Source organism: Tamandua tetradactyla (assembly GCF_023851605.1).
Source record: "Tamandua tetradactyla isolate mTamTet1 chromosome 22 unlocalized genomic scaffold, mTamTet1.pri SUPER_22_unloc_2, whole genome shotgun sequence".
NCBI lineage: Eukaryota > Metazoa > Chordata > Mammalia > Pilosa > Myrmecophagidae > Tamandua > Tamandua tetradactyla.
This window is the reverse complement of record NW_027518252.1, coordinates 2,117,067-2,135,342: the sequence shown is the minus strand read 5'-3', so window position 1 is coordinate 2,135,342 and position 18,276 is coordinate 2,117,067. Positions and strand designations below refer to the sequence as shown.

Here is an 18,276-nt window from a genome sequence, read left to right as displayed (position 1 = left end):
GCAACACAACAGAAAAAGATATAAAATGTTAATATAAAGAAAAAAAATAAAAGTAGTAATAATAGTAAAAAACAACAACAACAAACAAACCAACAAGCAAACAAAAACAAAAAAAACCCTATAGCTCAGATGCAGCTTCATTCAGTATTTTAACATTATTACTTTACAATTAGGTATTATTGTGCTGTCCATTTTTGAGTTTTTGTATCTAGTCCTGTTGCACAGTCTGTATCCCTTCAGCTTCAATTACCCATTGTCTTACCCTGTTTCTAACTCCTGCTGAACTCAGTTACCAATGACATATTTCAAGTTTATTCTCGAATGTCCTTTCACATCAGTGGGACCATACAGTATTTGTCCTTTAGTTTTTGGCTGGATTCACTCAGCATAATATTCTCTAGGTCCATCCATGTTATTACATGGTTCATAAGTTTATCTTGTCTTAAAGCTGCATAATATTCCATCGTATGTATATACCACAGTTTGTTTAGCCACTCTTCTGTTGATGGAGATTTTGGCTGTTTCCATCTCTTTGCAATTGTAAATAACGCTGCTATAAACATTGGTGTGCAAATGTCCGTTTGTGTCTTTGCCCTTAAGTCCTTTGAGTAGATACCTAGGAATGGTATTGCTGGGTCGTATGGCAATTCTATATTCAGCTTTTTGAGGAACCGCCAAACTGCCTTCCACAGTGGTTGCACCCTTTGACATTCCCACCAACAGTGAATAAGTGTGCCTCTTTCTCCACATCCTCTCCAGCACTTGTCATTTTCTGTTTTGTTGATAATGGCCATTCTGGTGGGTGTGAGATGATATCTCATTGTGGTTTTGATTTGCATTTCTCTAATGGCCAGGGACATTGAGCATCTCTTCATGTGCCTCTTGGCCATCCGTATTTCTTCTTCTGGTAGGTGTCTGTTTAAGTCTTTTTCCCATTTTGTAATTGGGTTAGCTGTCTTTTTGTTGTTGAGTTGAACAATCTCTTTATAAATTCTGGATACTAGACCTTTATCTGATATGTCGTTTCCAAATATTGTCTCCCATTGTGTAGGCTGTCTTTCTACTTTCTTGATGAAGTTCTTTGATGCACAAAAGTGTTTAATTTTGAGGAGCTCCCATTTATTTATTTCCTTCTTCAGTGTTCTTGCTTTAGGTTTAAGGTCCATAAAACCACCTCCAGTTGTAAGATCCATAAGATATCTCCCAACATTTTCCTCTAGCTGTTTTATGGTCTTAGACCTAATGTTTAGATCTTTGATCCATTTTGAATTAACTTTTGTATAGGGTGTGAGAGATGGGTCTTCTTTCATTCTTTTGCATATGGATATCCAGTTCTCTAGGCACCATTTATTGAAGAGACTGTTCTGTCCCAGGTGAGTTGGCTTGACTGCCTTATCAAAGATCAAATGTCCGTAGATGAGAGGGTCTATATCTGAGCACTCTATTCGATTCCATTGGTCGATATATCTATCTTTATGCCAATACCATGCTGTTTTGACCACTGTGGCTTCATCATATGCCTTAAAGTCAGGCAGCACGAGACCTCCAGCTTCGTTTTTTTTCCTCAAGATGTTTTTAGCAATTCGGGGCACCCTGCCCTTCCAGATAAATTTGCTTATTGGTTTTTCTATTTCTGAAAAATAAGTTGATGGGATTTTGATTGGTATTGCATTGAATCTGTAAATCAATTTAGGTAGGATTGACATCTTGACTATATTTAGTCTTCCAATCCATGAACACGGTATGCCCTTCCATCTATTTAGGTCTTCTGTGATTTCTTTTAACAGTTTTTTGTAGTTTTCTTTATATAGGTTTTTTGTCTCTTTGGTTAAATTTATTCCTTGGTATTTTATTCTTTTAGTTGTGATTGTAAATGGGATTCGTTTCTTGATTTCCGCCTCAGCTTGTTCATTACTAGTGTATAGAAAAGCTACAGAATTTTGAATGTTGATCTTGTAGCCTGCTACTTTGCTGTACTCATTTATTAGCTCTAGTAATTTTGTTGTGGATTTTTCTGGGTTTTCTACATATAGTATCATATCGTCTGCAAACAATGATATTTTACTTCTTCCTTTCCTATTTTGATGCCTTGTGTTTCTTTTTCTTGCCTAATTGTTCTGGCTAGAACTTCCAACACAATGTTGAATAATAGTGGTGATAGTGGACATACTTGTCTTGTTCCTGATCTTAGGGGGAAAGTTTTCAATTTTTCCCCATTGAGGATGATATTAGCTGTGGGTTTTTCATATATTCCCTCTATCATTTTAAGGAAGTTCCCTTGTATTCCTATCTTTTGAAGTGTTTTCAGCAGGAAAGGATGTTGAATCTTGTCAAATGCCTTCTCTGCATCAATTGAGATGATCATGTGATTTTTCTGCTTTGATTTGTTGATATGGTGTATTACATTAATTGATTTTCTTATGTTGAACCATCCTTGCATACCCGGGATGAATCCTACTTGGTCATGATGTATAATTCTTTTAATGTGTTGTTGGATACGATTTGCTAGAATTTTATTGAGAATTTTTGCATCTGTATTCATTAGAGAGATTGGTCTGTAGTTTTCTTTTTTTGTAATATCTTTGCCTGGTTTTGGTATGAGGGTGATGTTGGCTTCATAGAATGAATTAGGTAGTTTTCCCTCCACTTCGATTATGTTGAACAGTTTGAGGAGAGTAGGTACTAATTCTTTCTGGAATGTTTGATAGAATTCACATGTGAAGCCGTCTGGTCCTGGACTTTTCTTTTGAGGGAGCTTTTGAATAACTAATTCAATCTCTTTACTTGTGATTGGTTTGTTGAGGTCATCTATTTCTTCTTGAGTCAAAGTTGGTTGTTCATGTCTTTCCAGGAACCTGTCCATTTCATCTAAATTGTTGTATTTATTAGCGTAAAGTTGTTCATAGTATCCTGTTATTACCTCCTTTATTTCTGTGAGGTCAGTAGTTATGTCTCCTCTTTCATTTCTAATCTTATTTATTTGCATCCTCTCTCTTCTTCTTTTTGTCAATCTTGCTAAGGGCCCATCAATCTTGTTGATTTTCTCATAGAACCAACTTCTGGTTTTATTGATTTTCTCTATTGTTTTCATGTTTTCAATTTCATTTATTTCTGCTCTAATCTTTGTTATTTCTTTCCTTTTGCTTGCTTTGGGATTAGTTTGCTGTTCTTTCTCCAGTTCTTCCAAATGGATAGTTAATTCCTGCATTTTTGCCTTTTCTTCTTTTCTGATAAAGGCATTTAGGGCAATAAATTTCCCTCTTAGCACTGCCTTTGCTGCGTCCCATAAGTTTTGATATGTTGTGTCTTCATTTTCATTTGCCTCTAGGTATTTACTAATTTCTCTTGCAATTTCTTCTTTGACCCACTTGTTGTTTAAGAGTGTGTTGTTGAGCCTCCATGTATTTATGAATTTTCTGGCACTCCGCCTATTATTGATTTCCAACTTCATTCCTTTATGATCCGAGAAAGTGTTGTGTATGATTTCAATCTTTTTAAATTTGTTAAGACTTGCTTTGTGATCCAGCATATGGTCTATCTTTGAGAATGATCCATGAGCACTTGAAAAAAAGGTGTATCCTGCTGTTGTGGGATGTAATGTCCTATAAATGTCTCTTAAGTCAAGCTCATTTATAGTAATATTCAGGTTCTCTATTTCTTTATTGATCCTCTGTGTAGATGTTCTGTCCATTGATGAGAGTGGTGAATTGAAGTCTCCAACTATTATGGTATGTGTGTCTGTTTCCCTTTTCAGTGTTTGCAGTGTATTCCTCACGTATTTTGGGGCATTCTGGTTCGGTGCGTAAATATTTATGATTGTTATGTCTTCTTGCTTAATTGTTCCTTTTAATAGTATATAGTGTCCTTCTTTGTCTCTTTTAACTGTTTTACATTTGAAGTCTAACTTGTTGGATATTAGTATAGCCACTCCTGCTCTTTTCTGGTTGTTATTTGCATGAAATATCTTTTCCCAACCTTTCACTTTCAACCTATATTTATCTTTGGGTCTAAGATGTGTTTCCTGTAGACAGCATATAGAAGGATCCTGTTTTTTAATCCATTCTGCCAGTCTATGTCTTTTAATTGGTGAATTCAGTCCATTGACATTTAGAGTTATTACTGTTTGGATAATATTTTCCTCTACCAATTTGCCTTTTGTATTATATATATCATACCTGACTTTCCTTCTTTCTAAACTTTTCTCCATGTCTCTCTCTTCTGTCTTTTCGGTTCTGACTCTAGTGCTCCCTTTAGTATTTCTTGCAGAGCTGGTCTCTTGGTCACAAATTCTCTTAGTGACTTTTTGTCTGAGAATGTTTTAATTTCTCCCTCATTTTTGAAGGACAATTTTGCTGGATATAGGAGTCTTGGCTGGCAGTTTTTCTCTTTTAGTAATTTAAATATATCATCCCACTGTCTTCTAGCTTCCATGGTTTCTGCTGAGAAATCTACACATAGTCTTATTGGGTTTCCCTTGTATGTGACGGATTGTTTTTCTCTCGCTGCTTTCAAGATCCTCTCTTTCTCTTTGACCTCTGACATTCTAACTAGTAAGTGTCTTGGGGAACGCCTATTTGTGTCTAATCTCTTTGGGGTGCGCTGCACTTCTTGGATCTGTAATTTTATGTCTTTCATAAGAGTTGGGAAATTTTCAGTGATAATTTCTTCCATTAGTTTTTCTCCTCCTTTTCCCTTCTCTTCTCCTTCTGGGATACCCACTACACGTATATTTGTACGGTTCACATTGTCCTTGAGTTCCCTGATACCTTGTTCAAATTTTTCCATTCTTTTCCGGATAGTTTCTGTTTGTTTTTGGAATTCAGATGTTTCATCCTCCAAATCACTAATTCTATCTTCTGTTTCTTTAAATCTGTCGTTGTAGGTATCCATTGTTTTTTCCATCTTTTCTACTTTATCTTTCACTTCCATAAGTTCTGTGATTTGTTTTTTCAGTTTTTCTGTTTCTTCTTTATGTTCAGCCCATGTCTTCTTCATGTCCTCCCTCAATTTATCGATTTCGTTTTTGAAGAGGTTTTCCATTTCTGTTCGTATATTCAGCATTAGTTGTTTCAGCTCCTGTATCTCATTTGAACTATTGGTTTCTTCGTTTGACTGGGCCATATGTTCAATTTTCTGAGCGTGATCCATTATCTTCTGCTGGCGTCTGGGCATTTAGTCAGATTTCCCTGGGTGTTCGACCCCACAGGTTGAAAGATTTTTCTGTGCAATCTCTGGGTTCTGTTTTTCTTATCCTTCCCAGTAGGTGGCGCTCGTGGCACACGTTTGTCTACGGGTTCCACCAGTTAAAGTTGCTGTGGGTCCTTTAACTCTGGAAAATTCTCGCCGTAGGGGAGGTTCGGCAGCTGAAGCGTCCCGGAAGAATGCCAGCCGGCCCGGGGCTCCGAACGCGGGGAGGGTCGCCGGCCGCCGCAGCACGGGAGAGCGTCCGGCCGAATTAGCTAGTCGGCCCGGGGCACCAAGCGTGGCGGGAGGGCGCCAGCTGTCGCAGCCCGGGAGAGTGCACTATTCCCAGCCGACGGGGGAGTCACGTGTTTGGAAGGGATCCCCCGGTCACTGTTCTCCGCAGTCTGGGGATTTCCGACCCAACTATCTCAGTTGTTCCGGGGGGCCTCGTGTGGTGGGGGCACCAGCCGCCGCGGCCTAAGGGGACCGCCTGTCCAATTCTACCAGCTGGCCTGGGAAGGTGGAAGGGAGGGACTCCGGTCGCTTGCCGTCCCACCCAGGAAAGCCCGAGCCCCTTGGTGATCTCACTGGAGCTGGTTCTCCCAGATAGTCAGCCGTTCCAGGATGGGGTACGCCGTCCCTCTGATCTCCCTCGTGGCTCCGGGAGCTGCTCTGTATTATTTCCACTCCCCCAGTAGCTGCCCTGGAGGAGGAAAGGTGAGGGCGGCAAGGCTGTAGAGGCTGGTGGTGGAGGAGCCGGTGAAGGCGGGGTTGGAGAGCGGCCGGAGCAGGAGGGGGAGGAGGGGGCGGGCGGGTCGGCTGCTGCGGGGCGTGGGCGCCGCGCGGCGGGCCGGCGGAGAAAGAGAGGGGAGAAGAAGGGCGGGCAGGTCGGCTGCTGCGGGGGGAGAAAGAGTTGAAAATACTTTTAATATAACATTTCTTTCCAGAAACAACAGTAAATGAAATAAAGCAGTTTATAAAATGTGGTCCTGGAGGAGTCCAGTAAAAAATGAACACATACTTAACTTCCACCTCCTCAAAAGAGAGGCTGCTTTGTGTTCCTGAGCCTTGGAAATGAAATAAAGAGCAGCCTGTAAGCAACCTCAGGCAAGGGGTTTCCAAAACAAATTTCAAGCAGTTGAAGGTAGACACCTATACAGAGAATTTGGGGACGGGGGTACAAGGGTGGTTCAGTGGTAGAATTCTCGCCTGCCATGCAGGAGACCTGGGTTCGATTCCTGGCCCATGCACTTCTCCAAGCAAACAAACAAACAAACAAAAACAAAAATTCAACAAATGGTGTAGCAATGGTGGGATACTCACAATGAAAAAGAATGAGATGCAACCCCACTGTATAGCATGCAAAAAAAGGGGGAGGAAACCTGACGAAAGGACCCAGATCCTGCTGCAGCAACAGTGCCACTGGGGCCTGGCCCAGCCTGCATGCTCGCCTGTGCTGTGCTGTGGGAAACCCTGATGCTCCTGCCCCAGGACAGAGCCTATCCTGGAGAGGCTCAGTGTCCAGGGAGCTCTTTGTGTGACTGAGGGGAGCACAGACTCCTCGTGGATGTTGTAAGGCTTGCAGGCAAAGTATTTTCCTAACCCAGCTAGGCAGAGTCATGTGTCAAATGGCCCATGCTCCAGTTTGTTCTGATTCCTCACCATGCGTTTGTCGACCTGGACCACAGACCTTTACTGTGTCATCATAATCACATCTAGTATCCTTCCTAGCTTGTGACTCCTGTTCTGTGCCTTGAAACAGTCCCTCTGTTAACAATAATACTGACATGTGAAACAATCCACTGTTATGACCTGTGTGGTCACAAAGCATGAATGATCTTCTGTAGATCAGGCAGATGTTTTTAACCATAATTGTGCATTAAATTCACTCAGAACTCCCAAGATAAAAAAAATTGCACAACAAATCATTTAAAATATACATACGTGCACATACATGCCCTCTCACATGCATGCTTCTTACACACTGTGCTTAGGGAAACTCTGTTTGCTGAGTGCTACTGAGGTCTCCTACTCCACCTGAATTTTATCTTCATAGCCTTTTAAGAAACATTGCTCTGAATTTTTTGTTTGGAAAATCTATTACAGTAGGGCACAGCTCTTTTTGGTGAGCAAGAAACAAAGACACACTTCTGAAGGTCTTTCAAGCTGTATAAAATGGACCTACAGAAATGGTTAAGTGTTCTCAGGACATGAAGTTGGTACTGAAATGTGATATCAAGCCACTTGCAAAAAATGTATTGCAGCCATCTCTTGAGGTCATAATTGGTACTCAGATATGCAAGAAACCTTCAGGACACATAGCTTGTTTGCCTTGGCTCACAGTCGCATAATCTGGTCATGTATGAATTTCACAAAAGATTCATATTCTGCTAGTTTGATATTGAGAATTTGCTCATACTCTCAAGTTTTATGGTCCAAGTCTTTTAAGACAGGCTCACATATTATTCTGACTTGAGATGGAAGGTAAAGGTAGGCTTGTCCTTCTTTATCCAGGAGGAAGCTGGAGAGCCAGGTGCTGTGAGTGCAGAGGAGTGAGGGTGGCTTCCCCAGGGACAGGCTCCACGCTGGTTAAGGGCAGTCTCAATGTCTCCACTGCTGGTGACAGCTCTGTTCTTCTCTTAGGTTCTGAAAAACTTTCTCCAGAGTAGAAAGGCATTGATTGCTAGTGTTGAGGTGGGAGAGTTGACAGTGGGGCCTGTGTCCATAGCTGCTGGTGTCCAGGAACTAAGGGAGTGGGAGTGGAGTGGGCAGAGAGCGCAGTGCCACCTCCTTCTCCATAGGCCAATTTGCCCTGCACGCACCACAGCTCGGGGGCCTTGGGGCCCCACCTGGCTTGGTTGCTGGTAACTGCTCAGCATGGCTCACAAGCCAAGCTGGCTCCAAGGGTGCCTGCAGTACCAAGACTGTGATTTAAGGCACTAGGACTTGAACCCAGGTCTGTGGTATGGCAGATGAGAACTCCACCTACTGAGCCACCGTGGCCCGCCCACAAGATTGTAATTTTTTTAAGCCATGCAATTTATGAATTTCAAAAATGTTTTTTTTAGAGTAAAGATTAACAAGGTGGTCAGAAAAGCATGAAAGGTATTCTTGGGTTTTAAGAAGAACAAGCTTTCTACAGTTTGTCTTCATAAAATGGACAGAATATGTTTTACGTATTTTCATTTTAATGTCTAAAGTATGATTTCTATTTTAAAAAGTGCTGCTTCAATTTTTGTATTTTAGGTGTCTTTAGAGATTGGGAAAATCTTAGTAGAAGGTGTGGGAGAAGTTCAAGAGTATGTGGATATTTGTGATTTTGCTGTTGCCTTGTCATGGATGATGGGGGATCTATCCTGCCTTCTGAAAGTAAGTGATGGCCTCAGATTAGCTAAGAGTGTAGTCCTCTTACATAGACAGCTATCAGAAAATTCTCCAACTGCAAACAGCTTGCAGAAGAGGAATTGCAGGTGGTTTAGAAATATATGAAAATATACTTAACCTCTACTAAGAAATGTAGATTAAAACAGGAGAAAACATCAGATCAAGAGCACTTTTCTGTAAGTCCTGAAACCTAGCCCAGCCTCTCCAGAACATCAGGGAGTTCCACCTCTTTACCCCATATTAGTGACAGACCCTTCCAATATGAAAAAGTCAGAATGGGCATAGCCCAAATACCCCTAAGGAAAGGGAAAAGGATGAAAGGTTATGGTGGAATTATACAGAGAAGGTAGGGTTTAACAAATGAGTGCGAATGTTGAATCACTATATTGATATTTCTTTCAGTCTCCAGTATCATAGAGCATCTAGAAGTAAAAACCTAAAATTATGGAATTGTAACCCATACCAAACTCTGAAATCTTTTCTACAACTAATGTGGTACTGTGCTTTGAAATTTATTGCTTTTTTGAATATATGTTATTTTTCAAAAAGAAAAAAGAAAAAAATCGGTTGTGATGATAAAAAAAAGTATTTATTACTACCAGCCTCCAATATTCTGGAGCAGCTAGAAGGAAAAATCTGAGAGGATCATATGGTAGTCATGACAAATGCTAGGATCTGTCCTGTAACTGCTTGTTAAAGAGTGCTTTGAGAACTACTGCTTTTTTCTTTCTTTGCTTTGTATATATGTTATATTATACAATTAAAAAAGTTAAAAACAAAAAGAATACTTTTATTTTTAAAGATAAAACTTACTTTGGTAAGTATATGAGTGAGAGAGGCAGGTACACTTTTACAGGTACTGTTCCAGTGTGCATTGGTACAACCTACATGAAAACAGTTTGGAAATATACTCAAAGAACCTTAATTTTAATATCCTTTGACTTAGCATTACTACTTTCAGAAATCTAATATAAATAAATAACCTCAAATGTGACAAAGCTGTATGGGTAAACTGATCATTCTGGCACCCACTGAAAACAAATTATCTAATTTGCAATGATAAAGGGAAGAGTTAAGCTGATTATGAAAGACTGTTGGCAGGTATTACAAATTATGCCATGAGCCCTCCTCCACAGCCCCACACTTCAGTGGTTAGGTTGAATTTACTTATTTTTAAATAATCTAAGGGGTTAACTTTTTGAAGAGGTGACATATTCCTATTACAAAATTCAAAAGAAATAAAAGAGTAAAGAATTAAGAGTTCCCCTCTTGCCTCTCTGGCTCCTTTCTGTAGATGTGGTTTTATATATCCACTCACAGATTTTAGTCTAGATAGGCAAAATCTTTTGTGTGCATGTGGTTGCCTAATATTTTGTTTTATGGATACAATAATTTATCAAGGCAGCTCTCAAATGATGCATATTTAGTGTGTTTTCAATCTTTTGCTCTTACAAAGTATGCTGCAAGGCCCAGCCTTATACTTTGAGGTTTCATGATGAGGGTAGGAGCTTATAGGATTTGTAATGTTTATAATATTGTTGGAGAAAAATAAATTACTCCATTCACTTACTTGGAAAAAAAATGGATGGAAGTGTGATAAAAAACTAGTAAAAGTGATTGTCTCTGTGTGGCAGATTATTGATGGTTGTTATTATCTTCTTCCTTGTATTTATGAAAATTTTCTTGTTGATATTTATATTGCATTTATAATCAGGAAAAAGATTTTTTAAGAAAGACCATGTTATTTTTCTTAGAATGGCGTACAAATCCCCTACTTATTCAGAGAGTTGGAGGGGTCTAAATTAAATTTATGTCCTTAATTAGATAGATATCAGCATTATCCCATCTTTTTTTGAAAAATATTTTTATTGACAAATCTTCACACACATACAGTCCATACATGGTTCCAATCAGTGGCTCACAACATCATCCCATAGCTGTGTACTCATCACCATGATCATTTTTAGAACATCTGTATCACTTCAGAGAAAGAGATAAAGAGAAAAAGAAAATACTCATGCCTCCCATCCATTATCCAATCTTAATTCATTTTATATTGTTGTACACTTTCTATAGTTTCTCCTGGTTAAAAAAGCTAGTGAACTGGGAAAAAGACTTGAACAGACACCTCTCAGAAGAGGAAATACAAATGGCCAAAAGGCACATGAAGAGATGCTCAATGTCCCTGGCCATTAGAGAAATGCAAATCAAAACCACAATGAGATATCATCTCACACCCACCAGAATGGCCATTATCAACAAAACAGAAAATGACAAGTGCTGGAGAGGATGCGGAGAAAGAGGCACACTTATCTACTGTTTGTGGGAATGTCAAATGGTGCAACCACTGTGGAAGGCAGTTTGGTGGCTCCTCAAAAAACTGAATATAGAATTGCCATACGATCCAGCAATACCATTGCTGGGTATCTACTCAAAGGACTTAAGGGCAAAGACACAAACGGACATTTGCACACCAATGTTTATAGCATCATTATTTACAATTGCAAAGAGATAGAAACAGCCAAAATGTCCATCAACAGAAGAGTGGCTAAACAAACTGTGGTATATACATACAATGGAATATTATGCAACTTTAAGACAGAATAAACTTATGAAGTGTGTAATAACATGGATGGACCTAGAGAACATTATGCTGAGTTAGTCTAGCCAAAAACTAAAGGACAAATACTGTATGGTCCCACTGATGTGAACCAACATTCAAGAATAAACTTGGAATATGTCATTGGTAACAGAGACCAGCAGGAGTTAGAAACAGGGTAAGATAATGGGTAATTGGAGCTGAAGGGATACAGACTGTGCAATGGGACTAGATACAAAAACTCAAAAATGGACAGCACAATAATACCTAATTGTAATGTAAATATGTTAAAACACTGAGTGAAGCTGCATCTGAGCTATAGTTTTTTTTGTTTGTTTGTTTGTCTGTGTCTTTTGTTTTTTTTCCTTTTTCCTTTTATATATATATATTTTTTTATTTTTTATTATTATTATTTTTATTTTTTTCTCTATACTAACATTCTATATCTTTTTCTGTTGTTTTGCTAGTTCTTTTCCTAAATCGATGCAAATGTACTAAGAAATGATGATCATACATCTATGTGATGATATTAAGAATTACTGATTGCATATGTAGAATGGAATGATTTCTAAGTGTTGTGTTAATTTCTTTTTTTTAATTAATAATAAAAAAAAAGCTAGTGATCTGCCAGTTTGGGGGTGTATACATGGATGAGATAGCAGCTTCTTTGATGTACACTTGCCTTGATGTCTGCTTCATCAATTAACATCTTTTTCATTTGTTTACACATGTTTCTAAAAAGTAGACCATTCATCTACGCAGAGGTTTTGGGATAACTTTTACTTCATCAGTGTAATAAATGCTTATTTTGTGTCTTCCAGGCACCAGGAAATAATCTTGATCAATAAGGCATTGTCCCTGCTCTCCAGGAACTTGCATGTTAGAGTGGGAGTCAGAGAAGTAAACAGGTAATTCTCATGGAGCCTGGCAAGTACCAGGATGGGTGTGGAGGGTGCAGTGGAGAACACGTGTTGGAGAGTCCCTGTCCCAGCCTTGGGATCAGGCCTCTGAGAGGGTAATCTAAGTGTGGGCCTTGAGGATGGCAAGGAAGAGGGGTGGAGTGCTGGGGCTGGGGTAGTTTTAAGGAGAGGAGCCTGTTTGAAGGCTTAAGATGGGGGTGAGTGGCTTTTTAAAGAAATTCATTGTTTCAGAACAGCTGAAGGATGTGGTAGAAGGGGCTGGGTACCATGTAGAGTGCAGCAGGACTCTCAGGAAGGGATAATTTCCTGTCAAGGCATGCCGCTTTATCCTGAAGGCAGCTGCAGTGGTGGCTGCGACACCAAAGTCTTGTACACCAGGGAGTGGTAGTGTGATATCTGCATTCATGGTGTGTGGGAAAGGGCATAGAAGTGAGGGGATGAGAGGTGGACAGGCCCCTGTCAGGAAGATGTGGTAGCACATCATCACAGCAAATTAGGAAGCCTAGGCCAAAGGAGGACCAAGGAATGAGGGGCTGTGTGCCCTGTTCCTAGCCAGCAGTGTGAGTTCACCCCAAAAGATTGATAGCTGAGGGTGCCATCTTTCCACTTAGTTTATGGTTTGTGCTTTTTTCCCACCCCTGGCTCTGGTTCTTAGTTGCTCAAGCTGCCTTTGATTAAAATAAGCCCCTTATGCAAATTATGGGTGACTGTGGTTGTAACATTTCTTTGTATATTATTTACTTGTTTGTTTGTTTTTGCCTGCATGGGAAGGCACTGGGAATTGAACCCAGGTCTCCGGCATTGCAGGTGAGAATTCTGCTACTGAGCCACCATTGCACCACCCTCTTTGTATTTTTAATTTATATTTTCAGTTTTCCTATAGCGATTGTAAAGGTTTCTGCAGGTCATCCATTCAACAACTACGTAATTATTAGATCTTTTTTTTAACCCTACCAATGAGCCACCTTGTCTGGCATTTGTAATGATTGACCCAAGGCTTCATTGGGCAAAACAAGAGCAGGCTGTGTGTCACAACTCCTGTGCTCTTGCTCATATTCTACCTTTGTGGTGACATAACCTTGGGCACCTCCATCACCTCTCTGAAGTTTCCTTGTTTCTAAGATGGAACTGATACCGACCTGTTGAATAGAGTATTCCTATGAGAATCAAAGGGAAATGAATATAATTATGGGTTATAAAGTAGTGTAGCAATAGCAGCTTTTGTCACAGGTTAATTAACATCCCAATTTCACACAGCCGTGCAGTATGATCCATTAAAAGGCATCTGGAATCCCCACTGGTCCAGTGTACTTTTGCCCTGAAAATGAAAGATGCAGACTGTTCTTATTAGCTCACCTCTGAGCATCCCCTGTGCCTTCCCCCATCCATAGGACCTGGCCACATGCTCATTGAACATGGAATCCCTTAGGCCTGGTTGGAATCATCACTGCATTCAACTTCCCTGTGGCAAAATATGGTTGGAATAATGCCATTGCAGTGATCTGTGGGAATGCCTGCCTCTGCTAAGACTTGCTCGCTTTCTCATCCACTAGTAAAAAGTGATAAAAGTGCCCATTTCCAGGCACTACTGAAAGTCAAACATATTGAAATATTTTCTACTTATTCTACACTCTCAGGTAACATATTAAGTCAAACCCACTCAGTATGAAATGCTGATTTTTACCATTGGTAATAATGGCTTTTTTTTTCAAAGGGAGAAATAGTTTATTGCTATGTGTGGAACAGGAGATAAGGTGGCCTATTGGCCCCAAAATCTGTGTCTCCAAGTCTAAGGAATTAAAGGTTTTTATGGATTCAAACAAGGGGGATGTTATAATAGTAAATATAAACAGAGCTCAGGCTAGACTAGAATAACTGTTACAATAGTAATTAGATATAGACCTGAGATTCAAACTTCAGCAATTTCAGGGAATAGAAAGAAAATGCATCAAAGCAATGATTCAGTAAGCATAATCATTTATTAATTCTGCAGTCTTGAAGGATGCTGGGCAACACCTGATCTAAATTCTTCATGCTGAAAATGGTTGACCATGTGATGGGGTAGCAGAATGAAATTGGTCGTCATTATTTGAGAGACTGGTATTTATGGATTCTGGGGCATAATGACTTATTTTTAACACAGCATTATTCCTTGTTTTCCCCCTAAACAGAAAACTTAAAAAGAAAAAACGTAAACAAAATTCACAAAATTTGGCTTTTTAAGGTGTGGCTTTTTTATTTTTGAAAACAGTGAATCACAAAGTGATGCTGAGGCACTTGGCCAGTGTTCCCATTGACTCTTTAAATTTTTAGGTCTATAAAATATTTGCTGGGAAAATGTTTCTTTTATTGATGAGTAAAGAGTTACTTGTTTTTAACTTTCATGCTCAGTCAAAAAACTTAGATAAGGAAAACCAGGCTAGTTGGCTCTGGCCCTTTTTCCATCTATTCTACTAGTTGTTCAGTGATCTTAAGATCTATACTTAGGAGACTTCCTGGAAGATGGCGGCTTAGTAAGACGCGCGGATCTTAGTTTCTTCTCCAGGACACCTACTAGGGGAGTAGAAACGATACAGAAAGCGCCCAAAGCCACAACAGAGATAAAAAAGACAGCGTACCCCATCCTGGAATGGCTGGCTGGCTGAGAGAAGCAGCTCGGGTGAGATCGCCGAGGCGCGCGGGCCTTACCGGGCGGGGTGGCAAGCGGCCGGAGTTACTCCCTTCCCCCTTCCCGGGCCGGCTGGGAGAATTGGAGAGGCGGTCCCCTGAAACAAAGACGGCTGGCGCCCACACCACGCGCAGCCCCCGGACCAACTGAGAGAATTGGATCGGAAACCCCCAGGCCGCGGAGAATGGTGACGGGTGGGGGAGGCCACTTCCAAACCCGTGACTCCCGGGGAACGTGCACTCTCTCGGGCGGGCCGCTGCCGCTGGCGCCCTCCCGCCACGCTTGTTGCCCAGGGCCGACTAGGAAATTCGGACGGGCTCTTTCCCGGGCTGCGGCGACCAGCAACCCTCCCTGCGTTCGGACCGAGGGCCGGCTCAAGCCGCTTCGGCTAGCGAACCCCCAGGACGGCGAGAGTTTTCCAAAGTTTAAAGTCCCACAGCACCTTTTACTGGTGGGACCCGCAGACAAACGTGTGCCACGAGCGCCACCTACTGGGCAGGATAAGAAAAACAGAACCCAGAGATTTCACAGAAAAATATTACAACCTTGCTGGGTCCAACACCAAGAAAAATCTGAATAAATGCCCAGACGCCAGCAGCAGAAGATAACTGTCCACGCTCAAAAGATTGAGAATATGGCTCAGTCAAAGGAACAAACCAATAGCTCAAATGAGACACAAGAGCTGAGACAACTAATCCTGAATATACGAACAGAAATGGAAAACCTCTTCAAAAATGAAATCGATAAATTGAGGGAGGACATGAAGAGGACATGGGCTGAACATAAAGAAGAAATAGAAAAACTGAAAAAACAAATCGCAGAACTTATGGAAGTGAAGGATAAAGTAGCAAACATAGAAAAAATAATGGATAGTTACAATGATAGATTTAAAGAGACAGAAGATAGAATTAGTGATTTGGAGGATGGAACATCTGAATTCCAAAAAGAAACAGAAACTATAGGGAAAAGAATGGAGAAATTTGAACAGGGTATCAGGGAACTCAAGGACAATATGAACCGCACAAATATACGTGTTGTGGGTGTCCCAGAAGGAGAAGAGAAGGGAAAAGGAGGAGAAAAACTAATGGAAGAAATTTTCACTGAAAATTTCCCAACTCTTATGAAAGACCTAAAATTACAGATACAAGAAGTGCAGCGCACCCCAAAGAGATTAGACCCAAATAGGCGTTCTCCAAGACACTTACTAGTTAGAATGTCAGAGGTCAAAGAGAAAGAGAAGATCTTGAAAGCAGCAAGAGAAAAACAATCCATTACATACAAGGGAAACCCAATAAGACTTTGTGTAGATTTCTCAGCAGAAACCATGGAAGCTAGAAGACAGTGGGATGATATATTTAAAATACTAAAAGAGAAAAACTGCCAACCAAGACTCCTATATCCAGCAAAATTATCCTTCAAAAATGAGGGAGAAATTAAAACATTCTCAGACAAAAAGTCACTGAAAGAATTTGTGACCAAGAGACCAGCTCTGCAAGAAATACTAAAGGGAGCACTAGAGTCAGATACAAAAAGACAGAAGAGAGAGATATGGAAAAGAGTGTAGAAAGAAGGAAAATCAGATATGATATATATAATACAAAAGGCAAAATGTTAGAGGAAAATATTATCCAAACAGTAATAACACTAAATGTCAATGGACTGAATTCCCCAATCAAAAGACATAGATTGGCAGAATGGATTAAAAAACAGGATCCTTCGATATGCTGTCTACAGGAAACACATCTTAGACCCAAAGATAAATATAGGTTGAAAGTGAAAGGTTGGGAAAAGATATTTCATGCAAATAACAACCAGAAAAGAGCAGGAGTGGCTATACTAATATCCAACAAATTAGACTTCATATGTAAAACAGTTAAAAGAGACAAAGAAGGACACTATATACTAATAAAAGGAACAATTAAACAAGAAGACATAACAATCATAAATATTTACGCACCGAATCAGAATGCCCCAAAATACGTGAGGAATATACTGCAAACACTGAAAAGGGAAATAGACTCATATACCATAATAGTTGGAGACTTCAACTCACCACTCTCATCAAGGGACAGAACATCTAGACAGAGGATCAACAAAGAAATAGAGAATCTGAATATTACTATAAATGAACTAGACTTAATAGACATTTATAGGACATTACATCCCACAACAGCAGGATACACCTTTTTCTCAAGTGCTCATGGATCATTCTCAAAGATAGACCATATGCTGGGTCACAAAGCAAGTCTCAACAAATTTAAAAAGATTGAAATCTTACACAACACTTTCTCGGACCATAAAGGAATGATGTTGGAAATCAATAATAGGCAGAGTGCCAGAAAATTCACAAATACGTGGAGGCTCAACAACACACTCCTAAACAACGACTGGGTCAAAGAAGAAATTGCAAGAGAAATTAGCAAATACCTCGAGGCGAATGAAAATGAAAACACAACATATCAAAACTTATGGGACGCAGCAAAGGCAGTGCTAAGAGGGAAATTTATTGCTCTAAATGCCTATATCAGAAAAGAAGAAAAGGCAAAAAATCAGGAATTAACTATCCATTTGGAAGAACTGGAGAAAGAACAGCAAGCTAACCCCAAAGCAAGCAAAAGGAAAGAAATAACAAAGATTAGAGCACAAATAAATGAAATTGAAAACATGAAAACAATAGAGAAAATCAATAAGGCCAGAAGTTGGTTCTATGAGAAAATCAATAAGATTGATGGGCCCTTAGCAAGATTGACAAAAAGAAGAAGAGAGAGGATGCAAATAAATAAGATCAGAAATGGAAGAGGAGACATAACTACTGACCTCACAGAAATAAAGGAGGTAATAACAGGATACTATGAACAACTTTACGCTAATAAATACAACAATTTAGAGGAAATGGACGGGTTCCTGGAAAGACATGAACAACCAACTTTGACTCAAGAAGACATAGATGACCTCCACAAACCAATCACAAGTAAAGAAATTGAATTAGTCATTCAAAAGCTTCCTAAAAAGAAAAGTCCAGGACCAGATGGCTTCACATGTGAATTCTACCAAACGTTCCAGAAAGAATTAGTACCAATTCTCTTCAAACTCTTCAAAAAAATCGAAGTGGAGGGAAAACTACCTAATTCATTCTATGAAGCCAACATCACCCTCATACCAAAACCAGGCAAAGATATTACAAAAAAAGAAAACTACAGACCAATCTCTCTAATGAATACAGATGCAAAAATCCTCAATAAAATTCTAGCAAATCGTATCCAACAACACATTAAAAGAATTATACATCGTGACCAAGTAGGATTCATCCCAGGTATGCAAGGATGGTTCAACATAAGAAAATCAATTAATGTAATACACCATATCAACAAATCAAAGCAGAAAAATCACATGATCATCTCAATTGATGCAGAGAAGGCATTCGACAAGATTCAACATCCTTTCCTGTTGAAAACACTTCAAAAGATAGGAATACAAGGGAACTTCCTTAAAATGATAGAGGGAATATATGAAAAACCCAC

At 39.8% G+C, this 18,276-nt stretch overlaps 1 protein-coding gene across 1 annotated transcript in view; it reads left to right on the top strand.

Annotated features, from left to right (window-relative positions):
* The window catches only part of LOC143672932 (alpha-aminoadipic semialdehyde dehydrogenase-like), a 66,431-nt gene that overhangs the window by 8,539 nt on the left and 39,616 nt on the right, over positions 1 to 18,276 (top strand). Inside the window, 4 exon segments of the mRNA XM_077147360.1 lie at positions 8,431 to 8,524; positions 8,527 to 8,553; positions 13,479 to 13,499; positions 13,502 to 13,609. Of these exon segments, the coding sequence (XP_077003475.1) occupies positions 8,431 to 8,524; positions 8,527 to 8,553; positions 13,479 to 13,499; positions 13,502 to 13,609 (250 nt within the window).